This window comes from Echinops telfairi, unplaced genomic scaffold (genome assembly GCF_000313985.2).
Source record: "Echinops telfairi isolate 266 unplaced genomic scaffold, ASM31398v2 ScPeMD7_7414;HRSCAF=8452, whole genome shotgun sequence".
Classification (NCBI taxonomy): Eukaryota; Metazoa; Chordata; class Mammalia; order Afrosoricida; family Tenrecidae; genus Echinops; species Echinops telfairi.
This window is the reverse complement of record NW_022111314.1, coordinates 340,876-362,705: the sequence shown is the minus strand read 5'-3', so window position 1 is coordinate 362,705 and position 21,830 is coordinate 340,876. Positions and strand designations below refer to the sequence as shown.

At 58.1% G+C, this 21,830-nt stretch overlaps 5 protein-coding genes across 8 annotated transcripts in view; 4 read left to right on the top strand and 1 right to left on the bottom strand.

Moving 5' to 3' along the window:
* Positions 1-37: 37 nt before the first annotated feature.
* TNFRSF6B (TNF receptor superfamily member 6b) lies at positions 38-1,751 on the top strand. Its single transcript, XM_045296924.1, has 3 exons — positions 38-885; positions 971-1,161; positions 1,419-1,751. The coding sequence occupies exons 1-3, from the start codon at positions 468-470 to the stop codon at positions 1,701-1,703; spliced, it is 894 nt and encodes a 297-aa protein (XP_045152859.1). The 5' UTR covers positions 38-467; the 3' UTR covers positions 1,704-1,751.
* On the bottom strand, positions 1,740-7,821 carry ARFRP1 (ADP ribosylation factor related protein 1). Of its 4 annotated transcripts, none has more exons than XM_045296925.1 (8): positions 7,767-7,821; positions 7,164-7,262; positions 6,885-6,972; positions 6,670-6,752; positions 3,454-3,535; positions 3,147-3,217; positions 2,921-3,021; positions 1,740-2,854 (listed from the first exon to the last, which is right to left on the bottom strand). In XM_045296925.1, exons 2-8 carry the CDS (start codon positions 7,254-7,256, stop codon positions 2,767-2,769), a joined length of 606 nt encoding a protein of 201 aa, XP_045152860.1. In that variant the 5' UTR covers positions 7,257-7,262; positions 7,767-7,821; the 3' UTR covers positions 1,740-2,766. The 4 variants fall into 4 exon arrangements, 3 of the variants coding, with proteins under 3 accessions (XP_045152860.1, XP_004716090.1, XP_045152861.1); XM_004716033.2 differs by lacking the exon at positions 7,767-7,821 and adding an exon at positions 7,573-7,750; XM_045296926.1 differs by lacking the exon at positions 7,767-7,821 and adding an exon at positions 7,573-7,750 and having other exon boundaries at positions 2,761-2,854; positions 3,094-3,217.
* Positions 7,822-7,989: 168 nt separating this feature from the next.
* Positions 7,990-19,132, top strand: ZGPAT (zinc finger CCCH-type and G-patch domain containing). The gene is made up of 7 exons (XM_004716031.2): positions 7,990-8,034; positions 8,280-8,906; positions 17,103-17,236; positions 17,408-17,566; positions 17,990-18,109; positions 18,236-18,644; positions 18,824-19,132. Exons 2-7 carry the CDS (start codon positions 8,323-8,325, stop codon positions 18,960-18,962), a joined length of 1,545 nt encoding a protein of 514 aa, XP_004716088.1. The 5' UTR covers positions 7,990-8,034; positions 8,280-8,322; the 3' UTR covers positions 18,963-19,132.
* A 107-nt stretch (positions 19,133-19,239) lies between these two features.
* On the top strand, positions 19,240-21,452 carry LIME1 (Lck interacting transmembrane adaptor 1). Its single transcript, XM_004716061.2, has 5 exons — positions 19,240-20,280; positions 20,423-20,480; positions 20,564-20,651; positions 20,761-21,122; positions 21,210-21,452. Exons 1-5 carry the CDS (start codon positions 19,850-19,852, stop codon positions 21,381-21,383), a joined length of 1,113 nt encoding a protein of 370 aa, XP_004716118.2. The 5' UTR covers positions 19,240-19,849; the 3' UTR covers positions 21,384-21,452.
* Positions 21,453-21,583: 131 nt separating this feature from the next.
* Positions 21,584-21,830, top strand: part of SLC2A4RG (SLC2A4 regulator) — a 4,078-nt gene continuing 3,831 nt past the window's right edge. Inside the window, exons 1-2 of the mRNA XM_004716060.2 lie at positions 21,584-21,591; positions 21,693-21,817. Coding sequence (XP_004716117.2) covers positions 21,584-21,591; positions 21,693-21,817 — 133 coding nt within the window. The remainder of the gene's footprint in view (positions 21,592-21,692; positions 21,818-21,830) is intronic.

Here is a 21,830-nt window from a genome sequence, read left to right as displayed (position 1 = left end):
GGTGGGTGGGGGGTGTCCTGGAAGGGTGTCCTTCCCATGCTGTCTGGGAATAAGCCCTGGGCATCCCTGATGGAATATGGCAAGGGAGGGGCGCTGCCCTCCCCCAGGGGTGACCGCACACACGCCTCCCTGGGGCTACCCCCAGACGGGCTACAAGTGGCCCCAGGGAGAGGGGCTGCAGCCTGAAAGAGACCTGGATCGCTATCCAGCCCTGCGCCTCAGGTCACAGCCTCCACCCCCAAGGGCGGGGTCATCCCGCCCCTCCCCGCCTCCCATAAGTGCCTGGAGCCCAGAGTTCCTGCACACTGGGCCTTGGCAGGTAGGACTGGAACCTTGCTGGCTTGCAGGGGGCCAGCGCGCGTTGCGGGAAAGCGGGCGGCCCCTGGTAGGCTGTCCCAGGTGCTACTGAGCCCCGAACCTCCCCCGCAGCAGGGCACCCCCGGAGGCCGCTGACTGGCTCAAGGACCATGAGGGTAGCTGGGTGGACGGGACGGACCCTGCTGTGGGTGCTGCCCGCCCTGCTAATAACGCTGGCTGTGCACGGGGCGGTGACCGTGGCGCCCACCTTCCCGTGGCGGGATGAGGAGACACAGGAGTTACTGGTGTGCGACCAGTGTCCGCCAGGCACCTTTGTGCAGTGGCCCTGCCGCCGAGACAGCCCCACGGATTGCGTCGCCTGCCCATCGCGCCACTACACGCAGTTCTGGAATTACCTGGGGCGCTGCCGCTACTGTAACGTCGTCTGCGGGGAGCGCGAGGAGGAGGTGCAGCCGTGCAGCACCACGCGCAACCGAGCCTGCCGCTGCCGGGCCGGTTTCTTCGCGCACGCGGGCTTCTGCCTGGAGCACGCGCAATGCCCGCCCGGTGCCGGCGTGGTCGCTCCTGGTGCGTGCCCAGGCCAGGTTGGGGCGCAGGGCGGTGGCGCCGCCCCCACAGTTCCTGTGACTCCGTCTTCCCGCACCCCCTCCAGGCACCCCTAGCCAGAATACGGAGTGCCAGTCCTGCCTTCCAGGCAGCTTCTCGGCCGGCAGCTCGAGCTCAGAGCGCTGCCAGCCCCACCGCAACTGCTCAGCGCTGGGTTTGACCCTCAACGTGCCCGGCTCGGCCTTCCACGACGCGCTGTGCACCAGCTGCCCTCGCCTTGGGCTCAGCGCCCCCGACGCTTCCAAGTCAGGTGAGCCTGCCGCCAGTCAACTCGGCGAGGCACTTTACCCGCACATTGGGGAACTGAGGCCGAGAGCGGTGGGACGGTGAGGGGCCGCGTCCCTTACCGCTCCCCCTTCCCTGCTTCCCGCGGCACCCTCTCCCTCGCCATGCCCCTCCCGCTAGCCACTCCCCAGCAGCGGACTACTTTTTTCTGGTGCGCTGCCCCGGGGCCGGGCCAGCGGGCCTGACTGGAGTTCCCCGCCCCCGCAGAGTCCCAGGAGTGCGAACGCGCCCTTCTGGACTTCGTGGCCTTCCAGGACATCTCCTTCAAGAGGCTCATGAGGCTGCAGCAAGCCCTGGCTGCCCTAGGTGCGAGGAGGCGCCAGGTGTCGCGGGAGGAGGGTCGCGCCGCCTCGCAACTGAAACTGCGGCGGCAGCTGGCGGAGCTGGGTGCGGGCGATGGGGCCCTGGGGGCGCGGTTGCTGTGGGTGCTGCGGGCTGCCAGACTGGCAGGCCTGGAACGCAGTGTCCGCTCGCGATTCTTCCCTGTGCCTTAAGCCCGCCAGGTCATCCCCTTATTTATTCATTGGCTGTTTGCACGTATTGTAAAGTTTATTTTTATAAAGTTGCAAAGCTTTACGACTTAGCTTCCCAGTCCAGGGTTTTCGGAGCCACCTCTTCCGCTTGGCTGTCTCCCAGGGCCAATCCTTGGATTGGGTGCCAGATACCCAGGAACAGGTGGCATATCTCCCTACTTGCTCCTCCTTCTGCCTAAGCCTGGGTTCAAGAGGCCTCCTAGTTCAGCTCCCCATTGCTACTGGCCTTTGTCAACGCATCAGCACCCTGGATCTGGTGCAGCCACATCCAAGGAGGCCTACTCCCTCTGGAGTTTTGCTGGGCCCCAAGCCCAGGACAAGGTCCTGGTGCCAACAGTGGAGAGCCCGCTCTGCCCCCCACCCTCGGGAGGAAGGAGCCCAGAGCTATTCAGAAGCTTTATTTCACCAGGGTGGGGGCCCTGGCCAGCCCAGCCTCTCAGGTCAGGCCTACAGGGGAGGGAGAGGCCTGCACTTGGGAGGAACCTGGGGAGGGGGTTATGGCTGTCCCATGGATACCAGGCGAGTGCTCAGAGGACTTTTAAGAACACCCCTTACCAGGAATGCAGGCTGCCATGTCACCCTAGCCTCATGGGGGCCCACCTGCCCAACACCATGCCGAGGTCACAAATAGGTGAGGAGAGTTCTGTGCTGTGCCAGGCAGGATGGGGGTACCAAGACGCCCAACCCAAGCTCCCAGCTTTTCCACGCATCACACCGTGCTCCCCCCACCCCACCCCCCAGAGTCATAAGCCAGGGCTCTGGGTGTGGATGTGGTCCTGCCCACCTCCAGGGTCAGGAACAGAGGTCACAGGTGCCATACTGTACACCGAGGTGGAGGGGGTTGGGGGTGGCTGCCATGGCTCAAGGGTCCACAGGAGCCCCTGGTCTGGACCAGCAGGGGGGCTCCAGGCACTGGCTTGGCGGAGACCACCGAGGCAATGGAGAGCAGGCACAGCACCAGCAGACGCTGCCATCACAAGGGAAGCGTCCACAGTGGGCCGGGGTCAAGCCTGCTGGCTGTATCCTAGGTGATGTCCCTCTGCCGTGGTGGCCGGTGGACGTTGCGGACGACACACTTCACCACCCACTCGATGCCCTCATTCACACCCTCGCTACAGGGAGAGAGGGAGTGAGCATGGAATCCATGAGTCCTGCCCTCCGCCGGGGCCCCCACTCACCCTGTGAGCGCTGAGCAGGCCTGGGTGAGGCAGTCCCGTCTCCCGATCTTGGACGTGCAGTCACTGAAGGCTGTCTTGATGTCAGGAATCGAGAGGCAGGTCTGAGGGAGGTTGGGGTCAGTGATATCCCCAGGGCCTGTGCCTTTACCAGCTGGGGCTCCTCAGGGATGTACCTTTGGTATTTGAAGAATGCCGAGGTCCTGTGGGGGTGGGGAGCGACACTCACCTCCACATCTTGCTTGTTGGCCAGCACCAGGATGGGGACACCCTCCAATGCCTCACTGGTGACCATCTTTTCTGGGGGGTGGACAAGGTGTAAGGGCAATGAGGTATTGGGCACTGCTCCCACAGCCCCAGGCAAAAATGTCACCCCAGCCCTAGGGACTTCTACCCCAGCCATCTTCCTTGCCAAGCACTGCCACCTTGGCCCTGGGTACCACCACTTCAGGTCACCTCTTGCTATATATACCTCCACCCCAGCCCTGGCCAGGTCCCTTACTGAGCACTGCCACCCCCAGCTCTTGCCAGCTCACCAAATGCCCGCTTGGACTCAGGCAGCCTGCCCTCATCGGTGGAGTCGATGACGTAGATGACACCATGACACTCAGCATAGTACTGGGAAGACAGGGCCGCAGGGACTCAGCGAGGGCAGGCCCAGCCTAGTCCCCCTGAAGTCATCAACTCATGGGACAGGCATCACAGGCAGCCCTCAATTGAAAGGGGCCTTCTAGTGAAGGGCCTCTAAGGGTGTGGCCTGTTGACCTTGGTAAGGACACTGCCCAATTTGGAGGGGGCAGGGTGCTGACAGGACCTGCTACCCACCTGGTCCCCCAGGTGTGGACCCCTGTGGTTGGAATGGGTGCCAGCCCCCCACCACTAATCACGGGTTCAGTAAGCAAAATTGTACGGCTGAGATATATAAAGATTATGTTAAAAGTCATCGAGAGCATGAGAGAAGAGGTCCGCGCACAGCGTGGGCCTATGCTAGGTGGGGCAGGGACCCGGCAGGATGCTCGAGTACCCGGTTGGAGGACAGGGCAGGAGGCTGGAGGACCCCGTTTCTTGCTAACCAAGGGTTATGTCTAGTTAGCAGGTGGGCATGATTACAGGTAACCGCACGTCATAGGAAGGGGCAGTACCATAGGCATACACATTATAGGAAGGGGATGTACAATGGGCATTGGCATAACAGGAAGAGGATGAGCTAGGGCTATACATAGGATAGGAAGGGGAGGAACTAGAGGTATACATGTGACAAAAAGGGCGGACCCTAGATTCATGATGGCGGCCTAATCTTGGTCACCCTTGGGTGGGTTTGACCTCTCTGGGGTCTCCTACAAGGAAACAGACAACTACTATCCTTATCAGAAGGGAGTGGGCCCTACTTGTTGTGGGACAAACAGTGGTGACTGCTTGGTCTAGATGGCTGATAACCCTTAGGGAAAATAACCCCTGATCTATTTCTGATGACCTCCAAGTGTACAGTCATTCTCAAGCAGCTAAGTCTGGCAGATATTTGGGGGGAGACAACTTGGGAGAAATCCTTCTGTTTCCCACAGACCCCCATCCCAGCAGTGGCTTGGGGTTGACAGTGGAGAAGTTCCCTCTTAGTCTCTGTGCTGGGGGAGCACCTGCGGGAGAAGGGGACAGATCCCGCCCCACCCCCACAGCACTGACCAGAGCTGCCACCTCCAGGTAGCTCCTGGCAGACCTGACCCAGCTCAAGCAGCTCCCATGTGCTCTCCTCCACAGCCACTAGGAGCACTATGCACCTCCCGTGCAGGTGGCAGGACCAGAGAAGCAGCTATCAGAAAGTCTGGGACAGAGATCCGTAGGGCACATGCTGCCGCCCCACCCGCCCGCCAGGGTGTGGGGAGGGCAGGCAGGGGTGGCATGTGTGCCATGGGGCCCTGGTAGCAGAGATGGGCCAAATGGGCACCCTGAAGCCTGATGGGTGGCCACACTCGGAGCACTCAGGAGGCCTGGGCTATGGCCGCCACACCAGGCGCTTTTGCCTCCACCAGGACGGCCGGTCAGCCTTTCCAGCCCAACTCACTAGAGCCCACTGGGACCCTCACGCACCACCAGCTTCCCTGTCTGCACTGGGTGCATAGGGACTCCAGATGCCAAGAGGAGACCCTGTTGAGGCAAGAGTGACAGCCTGGCTGCAGTGGGCAGGGCTACAATCCTGGGGGCTGGGTCCGTGTTGTACTGCCAGGATGCCAGGCTGGCCAGCAGTCATGGTGCCTGAGGCAAGGCCTGGGCAGCTACAGCGGGCTCCACTGCTGGCTCTGCCACGTTTCCTTTGTCAGAGCTTCCTGGGGACGTCACCCAGCCCCCACCAGCCTCCCACCTCTCCCCCCAGTCTTTGATCCTCAAGACACACAGTGTTAGTCTTGGTGCCCGCTCCTGAACCTGCCTTGAACACGGACACTACCATGTGGTTTATCCTGCTCCCTGGGTGCATTTGGGTGTCTCCAACCATGGCTCCAAACCAGTTCAGTCAAGGATAAGAGAAACCAAGGGAGTGTAGACAATGCATAGCAACCAAATCTCTGTGATTTTGACCCAAGAAGGAAATTGGCAAGGAGTCTGGGTGGCACTGTGGGTTGTGTTGGGCTGTTAACTGCAAGGTGTTGAGTTCAAACCCACCAGGCGTGCGTGCGGGGGAAGAAAGATGAGACTGCCCCTGTAAAGACAGCCAGTCTTAGAAAGCCTAGGTCAGCTAGGGGCTCAGGATGGACTCTGGCAGTGGGGAGGGCACGGGGCAATGCCCTGCTTCAAAATGGCAGCTGAGCGCACTGCCTCAGCGGCTCGGTTGGCTGCTATCTTTGGACCTAACTGCCCGTTTCCTGAAACCAGGACCTAGCTCGCTGACGTCAGGTTGATTCTGACTCAGAACAGGAGGCCTGTCTCTGTGGGCTTCTGAGGTTTTAAGTCTCTACAGGAGCAGACAGCTGGCCTCATTCCCACTCAATGGCTGGTGGTTTTGAACCACTGACCTTGTGTTTATTGGACCAAAATGGAATTCTCTGCACCCCCAGGGCTCCTTCCTAGTTGGGTCAAAACCTGATACACCAGGAACTCAGTAGTTACACAACATGCCTACCACCTGCTTTCCTCTGCCTACAGTGGGATGGGTCTGAAGCCCTCATTCTGACAAGAAGCACCCTGGTTTCCGATGGCCACAACTGGCACTGGCCCGAATCGAATACTGGTCCCAAGACCAGTCGCACCCAAGAAGCAAGACAAACCGTATGGTGAAGGCTCTGGCCAACACCAGCACACCTCGGGCAGAGCTGGGAGCTTGCTCAGTTGGAGCAGGGCTGCCTGTGATGGGGGCAGGGGCCATGGTACGGGGCCCAGGGTGGAGGGACAGAGAGACCCCGTGCTGGGGTCTCAAGATTAGTGTCAAAGAGGGGGCCCTGCTGCTGCCCTTGGGCAGGCTGTTCCACAGTGGGGAAGGCTGCCCTCACCTGCAAGGGCTGTTTGGACTGAGAGGAACCACAGGCAGTCTTACTCTCTGGCAAAGACCATGAAGCCAGGGGCGGGGATCAGGGTGGCCCTGGGGACAAAAGTCCTGAGGACACTGGGCAAAGCAGCTGCTGATGGGCAGGAGAGAGGCTGAATTGGGGGAGGTGGGCCAGAGATAAAAGGGTGTGGCAGGGGTGCCAGGCCAGGAGGGGCAGTGGGCCCAAGCTCTCTTGACACACTCAGGTGTGCCCCTACACATGTTCAGGGTGCCTTACCTTGTCCCACAGCGACTGCAGCTCCTCCTGGCCCCCTAAGTCCCAGAACATGAGGCGAGTTTTCCCCACATCCACGGTTCCAACTAGGAAAGGAAAGCATGGGGCTGGGGTCCTGTTTCCGGACACCTGACAACGCCCCCACACCCCTAATGCTGGAAAGGAGCAGACCACTGGGCAGCACTGAGGGACCAGCCCCTGGGAGAGGCCCCACTTACTGTTCAGGCCCACGGTGGTGGTGATCTTGGACAGGCTCATACCCTTGTAGTGCTTGTGGAAGCGGGTTTTTGATTGCTCCAGGAAGGTCTATAGAGGAAGGCAGCTTTAGCCAACAGCTTTTTAAGCCCGTCTCCCAGACACCCCTTCCTTGGGCACAGTCCTCGGAAGACAGCCAGTCTCACTGAGAGGACGTGAGGGGCCCTTCCTGGGGTCTCAGAAGGGGTGCAGTCTGTCTGGGCGCTGGTTGCACAGCAGACTCGAAGGGGCCCAACACGCACCGTCTTCCCGGCATTGTCCAGGCCCAGGATCAGAATGCAGTACTCGTCCTTCTGGAACACGTACTTGTACAGGCCGGACAGCAGCGTGTACATCCTGCCCTAGGGTGCAGAGATCCACAGAGGGGAGGGACAGCTGACCTATACTCCGCCAGCTTCCCCGAATGGGGCCCAACACCTGCGCCTGGCCTCCTCGGTCCAAGCGCCTGGGACCACTCGTGAGACCCATTCGCCGCCTTCGCTTTGCTCCGCGTCTCTAGATGGCAGGCTCTCGCCACCTCCGGCTCCACCCACCACCTCTGTCCGCCCGCCACCGGACTCCTCTCCCTTGCCCCGGCCTCTCCCCACAGTGGTGTGTCCCCGGGCTCTGGGCCCCTCCCAGGCTCTCCCTCCCCGCTCCCCCGACACCAACCCGGTGTGCCGCCAGCCCTCCGGAGAGGCTCTTCGCACGCGCGGGGCCGGCTCAGGCCCTTCCCACACTCGGCTCTACAAGTCGCAGTCCTGTTTGCCTTCCTCAGAGCCAGCACTCGCCGGGAGCCCCCGCTGGCTCCGAGGAGGGGAGCCCTGCCCGTTGGAGAGGACTCGGGGCTCCACAGCGCGGCCTACCTGCCCGCCGGCGCTCGGCCGCCGCGGAACGGATCCTGCGCGCCGCCTGCTGGGGCAGCCCGGCCACCTAAACCCTCCCGTCGGCCTCCGCGCGCGCCGCGCACTTCCGACGGCGGCGCGCCACCGGAAGTGGAGGCCGGTGCCCGGCGGAAGGAGGGTGGCTGGGGCGCTCTAGCCACTGAGACCGGCGGCGCTCTATGGCAGAGGCCGGGTAGCCGCGCGGGCGACTCGGGGACCGCGGGCTGAGGGAACGGGGCCCGGGCCTGAGGTGAGAGGCGGCGCCGAGTAGGGCGGACGAAGCGGAGGGAAGGTGTAAGCGCGAGCCTGGGATGCGGAGGTGGGGTGTGTGTGTGTGTGTGTAGGAGCCACGGGGGGCGGCGGCCCGGAGGCCTCGGTGGGCCCCGGTGCCGTCACCGCTGCGCCGCAGCCGTCGCCGAGTCGTCCCGCGGGGCGCAGTCGGCCAGGCTCTCCGGGGGGTGTGGGGCTGCGTGTTCACCCGCCTTTTCCTCGCAGCTCGAGGCCCGGGCACCCAGCACCGCCGCCCGCCTGCCCCAGGATGGACGAGGCCGGCCTGGAGACAGCCCTGCAGACCTATTATGTGCAATTGCAGCAGGTGGAGCTGGCCCTGGGCACCGGCCTGGACACTTCGGAGCAGGCCGACCTGCGCCAGCTGCAGGGGGACCTGAGGGAACTGATCGAGCTAACCGAGGCCAGCCTGGTGTCTGTCCGGAAGAGCAAGCTGCTGACCGCGTTGGACCCCGAGCGCCCGGCCCAGGAGCAAGCTGAGGGCCTGGCCTCCCAGGACTCGGCTGCCCCCGTGGTGGAGGTACCAGACGCCCCCTCAGCCAAATGGGAGACCGACTCCAGAGCAGAGACAGAGCCTGGGCGCCAGAGCCTAGAGCAGGAGGAGGAAGAGGGGGACGATGATGAGGATGATGAACTGAGTGGGACCAAGGTGAACGCCCCATACTACAGCTCGTGGGGCACCCTGGAGTACCACAATGCCATGATTGTGGGCACAGAGCAGGTGGAGGATGGCTCGCCGGCAGTGAGGGTGCTGTACCTGTACCCCACGCACAAGTCCCTGAAGCCTTGCCCCTTCTTCCTGGAAGGGAAGTGCCGCTTCAAGGAGAACTGCAGGTAAAGCGGTGGCCTCCCCCGGCTGTGGGTCTTCCCCTATGGAGTTGCAGACGAGGAGAGGGCTCTGTGGGCGGTGGATGCCCACAGCAGTGCCCTTGCTCAGACAGTGTCTGGGAGAAGCGCAGCGGCAGAGAGGGTTGGCAAAGAGACTAGACCACCAGCCCATGGCCACTTGTGCTCTTAGGAGGGAGGCCTTTCCAGCTCCCTTGTCTGCCGGCACAGAGCCAGAGAGGGTTGAACGGCCTTGCCTGGGCCTTGCACCCAGCTCTGTTGGTGGTTCCAGCTGTTCTCAACAAGCCACTATCCTTTGCAGGGCTGTTTTGGATTCGCGGGCTGGACCATGGAATGTCTTCTGGTTTGGGTGGATAACGAAAGGGGGCATAGAAGCAAGGGGGCAGCGGCAGGAACTAACCCTGGGTTCAGCTGGTGTGAGGAGCTGACAGGTGAGGGGAGTGCAAGGAGGGTCTCTTGGGCCTTGAGCTCTTTCAGAGCTAGTTCCACCAGCTTCACCATCACTGGGGGTGGGGCCACACATCTGGTCCTCATTGTCTGACACCAAGTCCTAGAAGCAGAGACACAGCTTTGCACCCTACAGCCTCTGGCACAGCCACCAGCACAGCCACCTGCGCCCTGCACATGCTCTGTGACCTTCCAGAAATATTTCAAAGCAAGTTCCATGAGTTAGTGTTTCGTTTCTCACCTGTAAGTCTTCCAGGTGCACTTGTTTAAGAGAAAACAGTCTCAGCGGTGTGATCACAAGTCACGAGTTTGATGGTAACATCTGGTTCATGCTCTGGCATCCGCTTGCAGTGGCCACTGTGTCTTTACTCCCTTCTGCTTTGGAGGAGGAGGGGCATGGACCACTCTGTAGGCAGCCATGCCCTCGTTCTAACAGTCCAGAGTGTCCCTCTTTCCCTGAACGCCTTTATTGCCCAAGAGCCCCCTCCTGGGCCAGTGTCCTCTCTGCCACGGTGTCCTGTGCTTGCAGAACCCCTGCCTGAGTCGGGAGCTCCCTCCAGTCGTTCTCACAGGAGACAACTGTGTACCCCTGTGGGGAGCACGTCAAGGCCCCCACCCTCCTCCTGGAGGCCTCACCACGGAGCCTGTGTGTGTCCTGGGATCATGGCAAGGGCCAGCACGCCTGGGAGCCAATTCCTCCAGCACAGGCCCCGGACCTTGCTCCCTCTCAGCTGCTACCGGCTCGGACCGAAGCAGCTAATAAATGCCAGCCACCACCACAAGCTTTTTCAAGGCTTCTGGAGTTCCCACTGCGATTTCCCATGCAAACCAATGTCTGGCTGTAGCCTTCCCTGCATCACCCATGCCTGTCCCCTCCTCCACCCTAGGCTGCTGCTGCTCCGGACACAGGACAACAAAGATGTCCCCAAGTGATGCAGAGGCCTCTGCCTCCCTTCCACACTCAAACACCACCCCCACCCCGACTGCTCTGGGGTGTCACTACTCATCACTCTCAGCCCTCACAGTACAGCAGGCCGTTGGGGGCCTCCTGGTCCCTGAGGCTCCTCGGGAAGACCTGGCCTCTGGCAGGTGATGTGGCTGTGCTTCCTTCACATCGTGGCCTGCTCCCAAGACGTTCTTTGAGAGTTAGGTCCCTCACTTGGCTTTCTCCTGACAGGCACACTGCTGTCAAAAACCCCTCTTCTTCCTTGTCCACCCAGGCTCTTGGTGTGGCCTCAGCTCCCAAAGGCCTGTTGCTTTCTCTTGATGGAGTTCAGCCCCTCCACTACAGCGATCCACTGCCTCCGAGTCCGTTCTGGCTCAGAGTTTCCAAGGCCACGAATCTTCCCAGGAGCTGTCAGCCTCCTCTTTCCCGCAAAGTGTGGCTGGTGGGTTTGAAGCTCAGCATTGGAGGTTCGCATTGGAGCTTAGCCTGCAGCACCTCGGCTCCTTGTCATTAGGTTACAGCTTGTTCATCATCCCGGGATGGCAGTCTCAGAGACGTGGTGTGATTCTTCAATGTGTAGTTTTCATTTAAAACAATTGTTTTCGTTTTTCTGGAAAAGGCTCTTGAATTACAGATTTTAACGGGCCTCACTCTTCTTTGGGTTCCTCTTGTCCGATCTCTTGTGCGTGTCAATTTCTCTGTAATTTTTAGAAACTTGTTCTTCACCAGTTAACTTTTAGAACATTCTGTTCTAAAAATTATATACGCTTAGAGCAGTTTTAGGTTTGCAAGAAGTGCACCGTTTCCTCTGTCAGCACCCTGCACCCCCACTGGTATACCTGTCCCGTGGGGAGTCGCTGTGGGAATGTGGTTACTTTCCTGGCTCCCAGCCTTTCTGTGATATACAGGAGAGCGGTCTGTGGCCAGCTCCACGGGTTTTGAATCCCTTTATTGTGATTGATGACATAGTGTCACCACTTGGTTACTTGGTGAAGTCTGCTAGGTTTACTCTCTCGTACAGTCTGGTGAGTGTTGAGTTCATTTGTTAGGATTGGTGAACTAGCCTGGATACACTGCTATGGAGTAGGTGAAGTCCCTGGTTAACATGAGGGGCCGCTGTGCTCTAGAGCTCTAGGACTGTGACAGCACATGTCACAGATGACCTGCCACCTGAAACATTGGTGCCAGCTAAAGGCCCTAGTGTCCCTGCTGGCAGATTGGCTCAGCTGCACAGCCATGGGCTCTGAGTCTGGTAGAATTGACCAGCTGATGCCGATACATTGTGACTTACAATCCCTTCCTTACAGCAGGACGCACTCTGGCCCCACTCTCTGGGCATTGACCAATCATAGTGTCGTGGGCGCACCACTACAGTCACTTAGAACCGCCTCAGTTCCCTCTCAGTGGCCTGTATTCTGCTCGTCATTCCTCTCCTCCTGGCCCCAAACCCCTGGCGCCCCTCCTGCCCCTCCAGTTGTGCCTGTTCCAGAATGTCAGAATGGGGAGCCCGGCATGGGCAGCCTTCCCAGACCGCTGCCTTCACCTGGCAAGCATTTGCCGTTTCCCGTGTTCTGCTGCCGAGTGAGAATCTGCTGTGGGTGGACTACGACTTGCTTACCCTTTTACTGATTAAAGGACATCTTCATTGCTGCCAATTTGGGAAGGGCGGCTATAAATATTTGCGTGAAGGTCTTTGTGTGAACGTAAGTTTTTACCTCATTTGGGTAAACAGGGAGACACGAGGCTTTCTACTCCTGTGAGGAATTACTGTCTCACCCAGGAGGCAGTTCTGTGTCCTCTAGGGTCACTCTGAGTTGGCATCCACTTGCCGACAGGAGCTGAGTGGGATGAATAACTGGCCATGCAGTTCTGCATCTTAGGCTCAACCTGTGTCTTGCTCTCATCTTACCCAGCATACACTGTGGCCAGAGTTTGGGGTGTTAGTCATCCTAATGGTGTGTAGCTGTCTCTTTGTTTTAGTTTGCAATTCTCTGGTGCCGCTTGCTGAAAGGGAGAGGACCTGAAGCACACACTACACTGGTAAAGACCTAAGTCTACAGCCTTTCATATGGATTACACGTCAACATGAAAAAAAAGTCCTCACAACGGCACCAGTGAGCAGCAGCGTGACACACAGAGAAGGGATGCCTCACATGCATGTGGAAGCTGAGCAGTGAGCAAGGAGACTGAGGAAGAATTGGTTTGTGTGGATTCCTGTAGAATTGACTTGATGGCAGTCACAGAGGATTGGTGGAGAATACTAACTACATCATAGAGTGCCAAGAGTACAGCCAGAGACGTGTCCTTGTGTGCTTTACCAGAAGAGACCAGTCCCTGAAGAAGGACACCGGGCTTGGTAAAGGGTGGGTGTGGGAGGTGGAGTGCAGCAAAAAGACTTGTCTGTCTTGGATTGTGCTCTGGGTTTTATCTGCAAACTCACCACCAAACCCAGGCCTGGGTTTTACCCTGTGCTGTTGCCAGGGGAGCTTCTGGTTTTGCCTTCTGCATTCTGTCTGGATCCTTGTCTCCAGTTCTTCTCTGCGAGAGGTGTAGGACCAGTGTCTTGATTGATTTTTCCAGGCATGTAGCTGCTGAGTTGTCCGGCACACTTGATAAGACTGTCCTTCCACCTTTGTTCCCTTGCCAAAGATGAGTTGATTGTGTGTGGCTCTATTCCTGGGTTCACTGCTGTGCCCATTGACCTAGGTGCCTATTCCCTCATCTAAGACCACACTGTCTTGATCGTAAGACATAAGTCAGGTCATGTCAGGCCTCCAACGCTGTTCTCCTTATGGGCAGTTCTGCCCTGTCCTTGAGGGTCGCTGTGATTCGGACTTGACTTGGGGGCAGTGGTGTTTGGGTTTGGCCATGAACATGGACTCTCTCTATATCCATTTATGTCTTCGATTTTTTTTCTCGGAGCTTTGAGTTGTGTTTGTTAGACCACACCTCAGGAAAAGTGTCAGCAGAGCTGACACTACCTTCTGGGGGCTAAAGAGACCCCGGGGCAGCCCCTCTCCAGCCTTTCTGTAGGTTCTGACACCAGCGGCTCTCCCCAGCACCCTTTCTCGGCTGAGTTTGACTTGTTACCACAGTGGCCACACAGACCTCACTGAGTAGAGGTCCAGGGAAGTAGGAAGAAGTAGGCTACAGTGCCACATCAGGAAACACCTCGCCCTCGGTTCAGGGAGCTCTTCCTGCTGCTCCTGGCCTTGTCACTGTCATGCTGGGCTCTCCCAGCCCTCAGGACAGGCCTCTCTGCTCTCACCCGCCTGCTCACAGCCCGGGTCGCACCTTACTCAGCTCTTGGAGCCACCTCCTGGCTGTAGGCTTTGACCATCCCACCAGCTGGGCTGCAGCCCCTCCTGGGCTCTGGCTGTCAGCTGTCTTTGACCAGCCCTTAGAACTCTTTGGTGGTGGTGGTGGTGGTGGTGGGAGTTGTCAGCCTGCCTCTCCTTTCTCTGCTACTGCTTAATGCCAGTCTGCGAGTTGACTCTGTGTAGAAGGAAACTCAATTTCTGGGCAGGACTCTCCCACTTAGGCCACAAACTTACCAATCCCTGTCCCCTCTTGGTGGGTCACAGACCTGTCATTTATATAGTAGGCCATAGTAAGTTCATGTGCATAACATACTGATCTGTTTCTCACAGAGGGTATTCCAATCCCAGGGCAGGCTGCAGCCAGAACCAGGCAAGGTGTTTCAAAGCCCAGGTTATGTACAGCATGCCTAGGAAATGCCAGTCCACCTGGATAGAAGTCATGAGCCCTCTGGGGAGGACACAGGGCAGAGGTCATGCTTGGGAGGAAATTCCCTCAAGCTGTTTTTCCACAGGGAATCCTTTCCCTTTTCAGGACTAAAATAAATTGTTTGCTTTTATCGTTTCCAATTCAATTCCCATTGGAGTTCTGTGTATTAAGCAAGTGTCCCGCAACCTTGCTTGACCATTTCTTCTTCCCAGGTGGTTGCTTGTTGTCCTCATTGTCTGTCTTTACAGAGGCAGTCAGATCTGAAAACAAAGAACTGTTATGTGTTCCTCCCTCCGCTGTCTGTTGTCTATTTCAGGCTCCTGAGTGATTGCATTAGCTGGCACTACCAGTGCAGTGTGAGCAGGGCCTCCTTGCCTGGCTTCTCCATGAGAAAGCTGCTCATTTTCACATTGAGTGGGATGTGAGCTTAGGGTTTTGAGTAGATCTTATTGATCAAGTGGAGGAAGTTTCTCTGTGCTCCCAGTTTGCTGAAGGTTTTTTATTTTTCAAACCACGAATCATTTTTGGATTTTGCCAAGTGCCCTCTGCTTCTACTGATAAAATCCTACAGTTTTCTGTTTTTAACCCATTGATGTGATAGTTACCTTAACTGATTGTTGAATGTTGAACCTGCCTCATTTTCCTGTCATGGTGTGTAGTTCGTGTGAGAATTTACTGGCATTATGTTGAAGATGTGTGCTCGTGGGAATGCTGCCCATAGTTTTCCCACTGGTCCTGGCTGCTGTTAGTCCTGGTACCAGCTGTGGGGGCGAGATCCTGCTCTTGGTTCAGGTTTTGAGTTTTTGGCTCACTGATCCCTGACTGCCAGGGCATCAGTACTGTATCTTGGTTCTCCTCGCTGGTTTGGGGTGGGCTCAGTCGTGTTACTGCAAGCACACGTGGACTGCTTGCGGCCGTGCACACACACCTTGGTTGGCTATTCATAACCAAAACTTCAGGTTCTCCAACCTGAGGAAATTTGTGATCATGTGGTCAGTTCCAGCCAGGAGCACCGGAAATCAGCCTGGAGGCAGGTGCCTGATCCCAATAGTCAAGTCACCCTGACAGAGAGTGAGAGTGTGTGGGCTTGTGTGTACAAGGGTACCCCAAAAAGACCGGAACTGCACTGGGCGGAGCAGAGCTTTCACTCTATGCAATTTTCCCGTTGGGGCTCTGAGTCAGTGCACCCAGTGGCATCGCCTCTCTGGTCACAGTGAATTTTTTTTCGAAAAAGCAGTTTTGTTCGAACTTTGTTTTTTGTGAACCTCAATTTTTAAAAAATCATTTTATTGGGGAGTCATACAAACTTTTATCACAATCCATACACACATCAATTGTGTAAAGCACATTTGTACATTCGTTGCCCTCATCATTCTCATAACATTTGCTCTCCACTTAAGACTTTGGCATCAGCTCCTCACTTTACCCCTCCTTCCCCACTCCCCCCTCCCTCATGAACCCTTGATAATTTATAAATTATTATTAGTTTTTCATATCTTACACTGTCCGACGTCTCCCTTCACCCACTTTTCTGTTGTCCGTCCCCCAGGGAGGAGGTTATATGTAGATCCTTGTAATCAGTTCCCCCTTTCCACCACACTCGCCCTCCACGTGAACCTCAATCTTTGAACCTCATATATTGGCAATTTAAGAGAACAGCATGTGGCTGTGCAATGTTGTTTCCTGCTGGGGAAAAATGCCACAGAAATTGTTGTGATGTTGGACACAGCCTTCAAGGACAGCGTTATGGAAAACTCAAGTGTACGAGAGGCATTCTGGTTTAAAAAACGGTGAAATTTTGATTGATAACAAACCTCATTCTGGACATCCATCAACTTCCCATACAGAAGAAAATGTCAACTTGTAGAGTATTTGGAGTTTGTGCCACTAGGTCAGGCTGTTAATCAAGCCTTCTATTTAGAGGTTCTGAAAAGATTGTGTAACTGTGGATGTGGGGGGGAGGGTGATTTGTGACAGATGGGCGACTGGTTTTGCCACCACGACAATACACCTGCTCATGCAGCCATCTCAGTGTGCCAAATTTTGGCAAAAAAAACCCCAGCATGTCTCTCTTACCCCACACACCTTACTCATCTGACCTCGCTCCTTGCGACTTCTTTTTGATTTGTGAATGAAGAGGGACATGAAAGGACAGTGATTTTATGATGTAGAAGAGGTGAAGAAAAAAATGAGGGTGGTGCTGTCAGCCATCTGAACATGAGTTTGAAAAATGTTTCCAAGAATGAAATCAGATTTGACAAATGTATTAAGTGTAATGGAGAGTACTCTGAAGGTGATAAAAGTTGTTTTGTAGAAAATTTAAATACATTGCGTGGGCGAGGGGTGATTCCAGGTTTGGGGTTTTTTTGGGGTACCCCTCATGTATACACGTGTGCATGTCTGTGTATCTCTGTAAATGTGTATATGTGTCTGGTATCTGTGTGCACATGTGCTTACAAACATCTCTGTTTACATGTGTGAACCACAAGGTCAGCAGCTCACTCCGAGGGAGAAAGATGAGGCTGTGTACTGCTGGACGGCGTTAGTCTCAGAAACCCGCGGGGCGGCCTGCCCTGCCCTGCCCTCTAGGGCTGCTGTGAGCCAGAATGGACTCAGTGTCAGTGAGGGAGATTTGTGTGTGTATCTGTGTGTCTCACTCTGTGTGTGTACACATGCAGTTATACCTGAATGTATACACGTGTGTCTGCACAGAACTACATGTATGCATGTTTATGCATATGTGTGTATGTACAAAAAGGCTTCAAAAAGTTCTTGGAAAATTCCATTTATCACTGCATTCCATTTTTCCAAAAACTTTTTAAAACCCTTTTGTATGTTTGTGTATGTATACATGTGTGGGTATACCTGTCTGTGTATATATACATGTGTGTATATATATATATATATATATATATATATACATGTGTATATATGCCTCCGAACGTAGCAACATTTTGATGTGTGTGCATGTCCATGTGTACATCTGCGTGTGCACGGGTGTATCTGTGTTTCCTACTTGACTACTGCCCCCACCCACTCCCCAGGTTCTCACACGGGCAGGTGGTGTCCATGGCCGAGCTTCGTCCCTTCCAAGCCCCGGACCTGAGCTCCTTGCAGGCGGGTTCTGCCTGTCTGGCCAAGCACCAGGATGGCCTGTGGCACCCTGCACGCATCACCGGTGAGGCAGCGTGCCCTTGGTGCCACCACCCCAGTGTCCCTGTCAGCTGCATCCTGTCCCCACCCTCGCAGTGTGTCCGGTGTTACTTTGGAGGTTGGGCCCTGCTCCAAGGTTGGGAGTGTGGTGGGGTGGGGCTCAGACTGCCCCCATTGATGTCCTGTCCCACCCCAGATGTGGACAACGGCTTCTATACTGTCAAGTTTGACTCGCTGCTGCTGAAGGAGGTCGTGGTGGAGGGGGATGGCGTGCTGCCACCTCTACGCATGGAGCCTGCCAAGTCTTCTGACTCCGAAGATGGCAGTGATGCTGACGACGCAAGCTATGCTCGAGGTGCTAGGTGTGGGTGTGGCGCAGAGCTAGGCACAGGCCGCCAGAGGGGAGGACCGGGGTTGGTGCTGCCAAGGAAGGTGGTACACAGGAAGTGATCACTGGATGCGGGGGGCACTGGATGGAAGGGTGCCAGTCCCAACACACAGGGCACCCAGGAAGAAGGGTTTCCATGGTGGTTTCCACGGTGAAGAGGGGCGGAGCTTGATGAGGAGTGGGGTCAGGGAGAAGGGGCCCGGGCAGAAGTGCTGCAGTGGGTTGTACTTGCCAACACCATGTCCTGTGAGTCCACGCAGAACGGGGCCTGGGCTGCACGCACAGCGCGCTGTGTCGCAGAACGGGGCCTGGGCTGCATGCACAGAGCGCTGTGTTGCATCCTCGGGGTCTGGCAGCGTTCGGTGATGCAACGGTGTCCTCTCCTTGTAGTTGTGGACGCTGGACCTGCAGCAGACGGGACGTATAGTGCGGCCTTCGCTGGCTGGGAGGTGCACACTCGCGGCATAGGCTCTAGGCTCCTCACCAAGATGGGCTACGAGCCAGGGAAGGGTGAGTGTGCCACCCTGGGGGTGGGGCTGGGGAGGGCAGGTGGCTGGGCCTGGGAACCGTGGGTCTCCTGTCCTGGCTGCCCTGGGGCGGGGCCTGGCAGCACAACCAGTGTCTGTGTTCCCCCAGGGCTAGGTCGAAACTCACAGGGCCGGGTGGAGCCCATCCAGACCGTGGTGCTGCCCCGAGGGAAGTCCCTGGACCAGTGTGCCGAGGCCCGCCAGAGGAGAGTGAGAGGCAACAAGGTGGTCACCCAAAAGCCCCCCAAGCCCCGGAAGAAGGGCACCACTCCCACGGGCCGCCCTCCCCCCCGGAATGTGTTTGACTTTCTGAATGAGAAGCTACAGGCCAGGGCCCCTGGGGCCCTGCAAGCCGGGGGAGTGCCCCCAGGGCCACGCGGCGGCAAGGAAGCCTACCACGCCAGCCAGAGCACCAAGCGGGCCCTGAGCCTGCAGCTAGTCCAGACTGGGGAGCAGATCGGACGGGCTCAGCGGGACATTCAGGCCATCCAGGAGGCCATCGCTCGCAACTCTGGCAGGTGCGTGGTGGGGGCACCACGGGGCAGGTGTGTGCAGGCTGGGCACTGGTGGTGCCAAGCGTCACAGCCTGGACCGTGAGTGGGGGCCAGGTTCTAGGAGGGTCTGGGTGAGTGCATGGCCAGCCCCTGGGCTGCAGAGGCATGAGTTTCCATCGGTACTGACAGTAGGCGTTTTGTAGGCAAACCGTAGCAGTGGCCCAGCTGCAGGAGAAGCTGGCAGGCGCCCAGCGCCAACTGGGGCAGCTCCGGGCCCAGGAGGCGGGACTGCAGCGCCAGCAGCGGAAGGCAGACACCCACAAGAAGATGACTGAGTTCTAGCACCAGCCTCTGGCGGAGTCAGACTGCCCAGAAGAGGGGCTGCTGTTTCCTACTGGGCACCTTGCCTCTCTGACCACGACCGAGGAGATTGCCCTCTGGACTCTTCCGAACACATTGCCAGTGTCATCGGGGCCCTGGAGCCGGGACATTAAAGTGGTTTTATGACTTGTCTCAGTGGTCACTTGGCTGCTGCAGCGTCTCTGGGGGAAAGGGGCTTTCTTGGAGCGGCTGTGGGAACAGGTAGACTGGGCTCTTGGGGTCTGGAGGTGCCCAGAAGTGTTGGCATTGCCACTTGTCCTCCACTTGAGGCCACCTGCCACCTTCTTGTGGCAGACACCCAGGACAGCATGGGTACAGGGTTGTTCTGCAGGGACAGCCCAGGTGTGCCCTCTGGGATTGGTGGTGGTGACCACCATGGGGGAGTGGTCATGGAGAGTTGGGGGTGTCACAGCCAGAACTGGTGGGGGCAGCTGCTTGCAGGTGGCAGGCTACAGCCGAGGCTAGGTGGGGAGGCGTCAACATGGCAGGAAGTGAGGTGGGGGCATGGCTGTGGCACGCCCAGGCTGCTGGCTCCTGCTCAGAAGCTGAGAAGGCGCCACGGAGCCCAGGCGGGGTAAGAGCTGTCCACCTCTAATCTCCCGCTTAAGTCCCCCTCCAGGGCCTTGCCAGCCAGGAAGATTTGAGACTAGCACCATCTGCTCCCCTCATGCTTACCAGAATCCACCCCGCCCCCCTCCTCTGGTAGGCTACGAGCTGGGCTGTGACTGCTGTGTTACCCAGCCCTGCTAGGACCCCAGTAAAGAGCCACATTCCAGGTGGGGGCTGGGGTGGGGGTAGCACAAATGGTGGGTTGAGAGCCAGATGAGTGGGTGAGGGCTACAGGAGTCATGTGGGTGTCACTGTTAGCTGCAGTCCAGTGGGGCCTTGGGCTTTCCCAGGTCTCTAAGACTGGGCTGTGTGGCCATGGCTGCCCAGCCTCCCTCCCTAGCCAGTGCTCAGAAGGACCACTTCTGTGGTCCTTGAGGGAACACGGGGCAGAGCTGGCCTCCATCCCCTCCCGAGGAGCGGCTGGGGGCGCCGCGCCTGGGAGGAGACTGTGGGCTGGGGCTTCCTGTGTGCTGAGTCAGTTCACCAAGCCCATCAGCCAAGTTGGGGGCAGGGCTGCAGGGACCCCTTGGGGCCTCAGTTGCCTTTCTTTGCCCCAGGTCGCTCTGTGTGGGATGGGGCCGCAGCTGCCCTGGGCACCCCCTGCCCTTGGGATCCTAGCAGGCTGTGTGCTGCTGCTTGGGCTGTGGGCTCTGTGCTCCGTCTGCCACAGGTATGTCATCTGTGCCCATCTCCCCTGGGGCTGGGGAGGGGTGTTGGCCCGAGGCGGAATTCAACAGGGTGCAAGCCAAGGAGGAAAGGGTGCTGGTACCCAGTCCCTCTGCCATCCTGATCTGATGGCCTTCTCACCCCAGGAAACGGGCGCCGAGGCAGGGGGTGGGGCTTCAGGGAGCTGAGATACCTGCAGACTTGGTGAGTGAGTCCGAGTACTGACAGGGCGGTGGGGGGTCTGGGGGAGCTCAGGGTGGGGCGCTGACCAGCCCTCTGGCCTGCAGATGCAGCTGAGACAGACCCACCTCCGCACACTCAGCAAATCGGACACGAGGCTGCATGAGCTGCACAGGGGCCAGAGAGGTGGCCGAGGTTAGGGTACTGGGGGTTGGGGGTTGGGGGATGGCTGACTACACTGAGCCCTCATCCACTTCAGGTGGTACTGCTGTCCTCAAGTGACTTGCCCTTCCCCCCTCTCCAGCCCCTCGGCCCGCCAGCATGGACCTCCTGCACCCTCACTGGCCGGAGGGGCACAGGGGCACCCTCAGGCTGCCTGCCGTGCTCCCGACTTGTCCACACCCAGAGCTACCCCAGCCCTGGCCTGCAGTGGCCACCTTGGCCTCTGCTGGCTCTGAGACCTATTCCAACGTGGGCCTGGCAGCCCTGCCCAGAGCGAGCCTGGCAGCCAGCCCTGAGGTGTGGTCAGGGGCCCAGCTGACCAGTGGTCGGGCCAGGCCTGGGCTGGGCCCTGGGGCAGCAGAATATGCCAGCATCCAGAAGCTCAAGGGGGCAGACAAGGGCCTCCATGGGCAGCAGAAGGCTGAGGTGACCCCAGCCTCCCAGGTACAGTGGGTAAGGGAGGTGGGTATGGGCGGATCTTGGGTGAGTGGGTGATGCTGACCCCTTTCCCAGGTGGCTTCCTCTCCCCAGGTGGACACTCTGTACTCCAGGGTCAACAAGCCCAAAAGGAGGGATGCAGGGGCCCCCACAGTGTGGTCGGGCCAGGGTGTGGACCAGGAACCCCTGGAAAATGTGTATGAGAGCATCTCGGAGCTGGGCTGCGAGCGTCCCCCACTGGCCAGCAGCAATCGTGGACACGTGTAGACCGCAGGGGAGCTGGAAGCTATTGTGTGGACAGCAGAGGCCCGCTTCTGAATAAATTTCATAGCAGAATGTGCGTTGCAGTTTCTGAAGCTTGTAAGGCTGTGGATTGCCTCTGAGGGTGAGGGGCACCTCTCTGGCCCGATGTGGGCTCGGAACCTCCGGGCCCGCACTCTGCCACCAGCCCGGGTGTTGCATAAGAGATGACGGAGTGGGGACAGGCGGTCCTGAGTTAGAGAGTCACCTACTCCCCTGGAAGCCGGCCAGGGGGCACATTTTCACTGTGGCTTGGAGGGCACACCTCCTCTCCAGCGAGGCGGCCTTCCAGGCCGGTGCGAGGCTGGTCGGGCGCGGGGCCGGAGGTGGAGCGCAACCAGAGCTGGGCCCGACCACGCCCCTCTCCAAGCGCGGGAGCGACCTGGGCGGGACGCGCCGAGGCCGGGTTCCACC